Here is a 6,866-nt window from a genome sequence, read left to right on the forward strand (position 1 = left end):
AAGCAGTTTTTATTTTATGTACTAAACTAAATATTGTTGAGAAAAAAAAAAGTAAAAATCAAATTATAAGAAAAAAAAAAGGAGTTCATTTTGAACGATTACTTTAATCTAAAAAATACTCTATAAAATATAATTCGATTCAAAACCATTTAAAGAGATGCATTTTTATTAAAAAAATGTATTTATATATTTAATTATGGCTAAGATGGGGCATTCATGTACGTGTTATTTAAAGACATAATGTGTTAGGAGCTCAATTAACACCTAAACAGATAAGAAATATTTTTCCAAGACATAGAGATAAGGTTAATTTTTCAATAGAAGTTACGAAATAGAAGGGGATGGATGACCTATAAATTTTTTAGGATAGAAAAGTGTATTCGAGATATAAATGTTTTAAGAAATTTTTATTAAAAATATAAGTCTTTTTAACTAGAAAAAGTTTCAAAAAAAATCCTTTAAATCACTACTAAAAATATATATATTTAGTTTCGAGAAAAAATGTCAATGTTAAATTATTATTAATGTTAACTTCGCATAAAATGTGTATGTGACACTAATGATGAACATTTGAAAATCAAATTTAACTAACATCAACTAATTTTCCAATTAAAACAATTTACCATTGACTTGACTTGGTTAATGTTTTTAAAATTTATTTAGTTTAGTGTTGGTATTTCACTAACACCAAATAAAATATATCTTTAGTATTAGTTTAATTTGTACTGACTGAATTGATACTAAAAGTAATAATTTAAAAACAATTATATAGTAATTTCATGTTCTAATAATACAAATTAAAAAATTAAATGAAATGAAAATGAACGAAAGAGATGAAGAGAGTAATGGGATGAAAAATGTAAATGAAATAAATGTGTGTGGATGAAAAAAATGAATATAAATAAAAAAGATGAACACGTGTGAAGAAGAAAGAGAATTTTGGATGAAAAAAATACATATGTATATAAAAAGTCAGAAAAAATATTTGAGTGCATTTTTAAATTTGAACCTAAATATATGATTCAAATATATAACTTAATCGTAACGTGGGTTAATACGATGCTAATATTTAAAATTAATATTGTTTTAGTCACATCCAAACATAACACAAAAACACCACTGTTCATATTTCTTTTGTCATAACGATATTGCCTATTTACTCATACAGTAAAACAACTCATTTATTTTAAAGGTGGGAAATGATTCTACAACAAACTGCTCTTCCTACACAAATCTTCATATTCTGCTATACATGGTCACTGGAACAGTAAAAACTCCTACTTCTGTCTGTTCCTCACATGTTTGGCTAATGAAGATTATCGTCAAGCAATGATCTCATAATATAATATTCTGTCTTTTTTAAGGACACACATTACTATTTAACTAAACAAATATATCCTCAGATAGATGGTGAATCCTCTGTGCCATTTGGTGGTGTGGTAGAAGCTTCTAAATCAGTTGTATCCGGGTTCACAAACTTCAAGTAATTTTCAATCTCTTTGGACTCATGGCTTCTGTATCTGAGACCTAGCCACTTCCTTTGTGGCTTTCTCCTTCTGTCACTGATGGCAATGGCAAGGTCATTGGGAAACAGGTTTTTGAAGACAAAGGCATGCAATATAGTTGACACAAGCAGTGCCACTACTATCAGTGTGGAGATGAGACTCAGTACCACACACATTGTCTTTGTAACCCCATTTGTGACCTTGTTTGAGTATCTTATTGTTGCAATTGCTGCACCAGTCATTGGAAAAGTATAGGCCCACCATGCAAGCGAAAATCTGCAGAATAATAACACCCAAAAGAGTTTATCAGAAAATTCAGTAGTGTAGTTTTATAAAGTAGACAAAATAAGAGCAACAAGATATGTAACATACGTGAATCCTCTGAAGAAATTGATCCTGACAGCCTGCAAAAGCATATGAAACTACTTAGTACTAAGTAATTTTGTTATAAAAAATCTATGAAGTGTTGCACATGAAAATTATAGAATGCCCTGTTTAAGAATGCATTTGAAAGCTATGTAACATTGAGAGTATTCAGTTTTCTTGAAATTTGAGAAAATTGTACTTAAATCCTGCTTCTTTAGAAAGGGAATAAGTATAATTAATGCTAACTTCAAAAGGGAAAAAGGCTTACCAGTGAGAAATAAAGGAAGAGGGCAATGAAATAGGCAATCCGTGATCCATAGTCAAAAGAACCCTGAATGTTGGCCCATGCCATGGAAGCAACACTTGGTGCTGCAACAAACAGAAAGAACACAGGGTGCAGCTCTTTTGGGAGGGTCTCATTTGTGGGAAGTCTCTGATAGAGAGTTACAAAAAGGACTATGTAGTGAGCAAGTCCAATAGCAAAAAAGAAAATAGGTCCTTCTTTAAGACCCATAGATGCTCCTAGTAAAGCCCCTACAAAGTTTCCAACAATTGATAAATGATTCGAAGGATTGGCCACCTTTGAGAGCCTCCTTTGACCCCCTGACATCCACTGTCCGTAGATCTTAATTTCAAGACAGAATATTGGTACCATTAGAATGTACCAAAGGGCATGGTGCAAGTTTTTGGTCACTGATGGGGGAACCCCAAGAGCTAAGAACAATAGAGCAATCCACGGTGCAAAGAAGAAGTTGACACGGATTGGATGGTAGTACTCACGACGAACTGCTTCAAAGTAGAGAATGATTTTGAGAAGATAGGTGGTGAAAATTATGGCAACAAGAGCAATGGATATGATCCATAAGACTAAGTTGACTTTGAGGCTTATGTGAAGAAATTGAGTTGATGGAGATGTGGCAAGTGCTTTCCAGAGAATTGCTTGGCTGCTAACTCCAAGGCAGACACCAAAGCATGAAATAGGAAACCGAAGAAGAAATGGCCATTTCTTGTCCTGAGGTAGCACTGTCTCTTCTGAAGCCTGTTTGTTGAAGTAGGAAAACAAAATATTTTATAATCTACAATAACTAATAAGCAAAAGAAACCATGCAAGAACTTCATTGAACATCTCATACCATTCAACATGAGATTGATGGAAGAAAGTGATCACATACCCTGAGAGTTTCTAACTCTGGACCTTCCAAGGCATCGAAATACCGATCAACAGGTAAAGGCCTCTCAATGTTCCTGGGGGTGTTGTTACCATCTTGTGCAGTTGCTCTGGGTGACTTTCCTCGGAGAATTGATAATTGTCTCTCAAGTGTTCCAGACCATGTTTTGAAAGAGTCAAACCTCTTGTCCTTGAAAGCTTTGATGCCAGGATTGTTGTTTACCTTGTCTCCATTAGCTGCTTCTGGGAGCACATGGAACCCTTTTGGCATTGGTTGAGAGTAACATTTTGATTGCTGGGGATGGTTAGAGGTAGCAGTTGCTGATTGAGAAGATGAAATAGGAATACCATCTGTTTTTGCATCCAGTGGTGGAAGCTCCACTTCTTCAGAAGAAAGTGGCATGCTGATAGAATACTTCCTTTGATGATTGATGACTACAGGTGCATCATGTTGTGTTCCTTGTGAGGTTGCTTCACTTCCCTGTTGCAAACATGGAAACAAAAATTTGGGAATTGGGTTTATAGTATTCAATTCAATTTTGCTGGTGAAATACTGAAAAAGAGTCTTACTTTGGATGATGGGCTGGGAAACTGAAAGTCAGAAGTATCAAAGCCAGCAACTTCACTTGATGATATATACTTGATAAGAGATGGAACTTCTGGGGAGCCTTGTTCTACAATTTCAATGTTTATGGTGTTTTCCATTCTAGACCTGAGAAAGATATATATGTTAGACTCCCCTTGTACTAATTCATGAAAAGTTACATCAGACAAACTTTGCCACAAATTAAGAGAATCTGATTGGTGAGCATAGAACCATACATATTGAAACAAGTGGAGAAGGTCAAATCCAGATCTAAATTAGATGAGCAAAATGAGTAGATGGTATTGGTTAACAAAGAACTAGGATTTGATTATCACTTATATTCTGCTCTCACTACAGAGACAAAGACAATCCTCTACATTCAATAAGATGATCACATTCATTCACTTAGTTTACAGATTACTTATTCTTTTCATAGAAACTACGTTCCTGCAAAACACAGCAACTCCAAAGGGAATTTCTAAGTATGTATGCATTCAGAATCAGTGAATATGTATATCTTTTTTTCTAATTTAAAAGTCTCCCCTCTTTTGAATGGTTCTTGTCTGCTAAATTAATACAACAGGGAAAGGTCCTTTTTCACTGCCCACAAAAAATAGACAAAACAAAGTGAGTGAATGAAGATCAATAAGCATTATTGGATAATGACTGCAGAGTGTCAAATCTCAGTCCCTTCCGTCTTCTCCAAAACACTGTTAACATTGATTTTGTTGGGTTGAAGCCATAAATGCAGCACCCCTTAACTATTAACTCAATCCCTATTGGCCATGGATCCATATCCCATATAATGGTGACATGAAAATCACATCAATCTCTGTACAAAAGAAATCAAAGGCTAATGCAATCTCAAACACATGGCAGGCTTGAAATTTGGACCAGTGAAACTATATTCACATAATACATAACAGAATAATGGAGAAGTTCATTCAAGGGAAGGAAACACAAGAATCAAAAGAAAAAGGAATAAGAATCATAACATTTACCCTTTTCTCTTCTCTGCCACAGGACTAATGTTAGGAAAGCTGGGACAAATTCCTAGTGTGTTGATGATCAAAAAGATAGATTTTGAATATGAAGAAAATTGGAATTCAGCAGAGAAAATGCACCATAAGCTTAAAAAAATGGCGATGGAAAAAGATGTGGCAAGAAGTCGTAGAATGAGAAAAGATGATTATATATGGTCCAAGGCCATGGTTGGCCAAGTGTAATTTGCATCCGTAATCTTGAAAGGTCCTCATTTTTTATAATCACAGCTACTTATTTGTTTGAAAGAGACGCATCCGAGGAAGAGGACAAAACATCATAAAATATTGTAGGACAGGTTAGAAGGTACAAACTTTGAAATACCAACTTTTTTGTGGATGAAGTGACGAACAACTGTGTTTGACAAGATATATAAAAAGAAAACAAAAACTATTGAGTAGGTACGTAGTTGGTCTACAATTGAATACATCGGTGCGTTCCGGGAAGATGAATGATGATGAAATTATGAAAAGAGATTGTCCCAAACAGTGTACTACAATTTCTTTAATGTGTCTCTGTTTTTGGGTAAAACTTGAACTTACAAAATTATGGTTATTACTCATAAATATGAGTGAACGTTACACCATTTCATGTGTTTTCAATAAATTTTAGTTCGTTGTTCTTGTTTAATTAGTAATCTCAGGTTTGAGTCATGTATACTGCTACATTACACACTTAGAAGAAAAGTTGCTATTCATTAGAACTCAAATAAGAACCAAGACTATTCCAAAGTTTCTAGTATCGTTGGTAAAACTAATGTACATATACAATTATAAGTGGATTCATGTATGTATAAATGTAACAAATTTATATGTGAATTCGAAGAAAAATAGTCAACGAAGTTTCTGGTTGTTGATCTGTCAGATCTAATAAGGTTAATTATGCAAAAATTAGTCCTAGTGTGAAACTTAGTTTCACAAAAACCCATAAATTAGTAAAATAAACTTTTTGTACTAATTAAAATACTAAATTGAAACAATAACAAAATTATAAAGGATCTAAAATTATCTGTTAACAACTTCTAACTTATATTTTCACTCTGGATTTTTGTAGGACTTGGAAATATTTTAATAATAGATTTTGAAATGAATAGAAGTGAAAGTTTATAAATAGAAGTTAGATCCATATTTTTTTTAGTTCATCTTAAAACTTTTAGTTATAAGTGGTCTATTTTATTGGAGTTATATGGTTTACATGAATTTTTTGAATGGGATAGTTAGCTTGTATAAGTGCTGAGATTATTAGAAACATTAAGGCTTAAATACCTTTTTGTCCTTATTTTGACAGAATGTTTAAAATGGTCTTCATTTTCACCGATGTTTAAAATGGTCCTCATTTTCGCGATTTGTGTTTTATTTGGTCCTTTTCTGTGACGTCGTTTAAATCATTAACAAAGCATTGTACAGGTGACACGGTTTGTATTAGGGTGTGTTACGTGTACTGTACAATGCTCCGTTAATGATTTAAACGACATTACAGAAAATGATCAAATAAATCACGAATTGCGAAAATGATGATCATTTTAAACATTCGATAAAAAATGAGGACCATTTTAAACATTCTGTCAAAATGAGGATCATCCGCAACAAACACTGCGAAGATGAGAACCAAAAAGGTATTTAAGCCGAACATTAAATAACAATTCTATGAGAGTTTTCCAAATCAACAAAACCTAAGGAACTATTAACAAAGAATAATATTAATGTCAATTAGATAAAAATATATATAATCATTGTCGACATCAACAAAAATATGACCATGAAAAATGTCAAATGAAAGAAAAAATTTAGCTGTCGTTGATTGACAAATAATCTCAACCTTCATTGTTGCTAAAAAAATCTAATTGATATGGGTAGGAAAAAAAAACATCATCAATATTAATAAAAAAATTATAAGTAACAATGCTTAAAAGAACAAATTTGACCTATATCAACAATGAAATAATTTTGTTGCCTTTGATAACAAAATAATTACAATCGACTTTAGTTTAAATAAAATATTTCTCGACAATATATCAAAAAAAAAATATTGAGATCATAATATCAAATATCGATCAAATGAGTCTTGTTTCAAGTAATTTAATTACACTTACAAAAGTATAAATTTTAATCTCTTTTTAAATTTATTATTCAAACTACATATTTCCTTATATATATCATTTCAAATTTCAATAAAAATAAATTATTTCTTAAAATTTCCT

The 6,866-nt window shown here is 32.1% G+C and overlaps 1 protein-coding gene across 1 annotated transcript; it reads right to left on the minus strand.

Annotated features, from left to right (window-relative positions):
- Window positions 1-1,102: 1,102 nt before the first annotated feature.
- Window positions 1,103-4,852, minus strand: LOC114181247 (S-type anion channel SLAH2). Its single transcript, XM_028067650.1, has 6 exons — window positions 4,627-4,852; window positions 3,610-3,751; window positions 3,044-3,520; window positions 2,140-2,910; window positions 1,878-1,909; window positions 1,103-1,781 (listed from the first exon to the last, which is right to left on the minus strand). Exons 2-6 carry the CDS (start codon window positions 3,742-3,744, stop codon window positions 1,400-1,402), a joined length of 1,797 nt encoding a protein of 598 aa, XP_027923451.1. The 5' UTR covers window positions 3,745-3,751; window positions 4,627-4,852; the 3' UTR covers window positions 1,103-1,399.
- Window positions 4,853-6,866: the final 2,014 nt, after the last annotated feature.

This window comes from Vigna unguiculata, chromosome 4, assembly GCF_004118075.2.
Source record: "Vigna unguiculata cultivar IT97K-499-35 chromosome 4, ASM411807v1, whole genome shotgun sequence".
Classification (NCBI taxonomy): domain Eukaryota; kingdom Viridiplantae; phylum Streptophyta; class Magnoliopsida; order Fabales; family Fabaceae; genus Vigna; species Vigna unguiculata.

Coding starts and splice junctions, on each gene's coding strand:
- LOC114181247 (XM_028067650.1), bottom strand. CDS start 3,744: ATGGAAAACACCATAAACATTGAAATTGTAGAACAAGGCTCCCCAGAA. Junction 1,910..2,139: donor TCTTCCTTTATTTCTCACTG/GTAAGCCTTTTT, acceptor ATGCTTTTGCAG/GCTGTCAGGATCAATTTCTT. Junction 1,782..1,877: donor AATTTCTTCAGAGGATTCAC/GTATGTTACATA, acceptor ATTATTCTGCAG/ATTTTCGCTTGCATGGTGGG.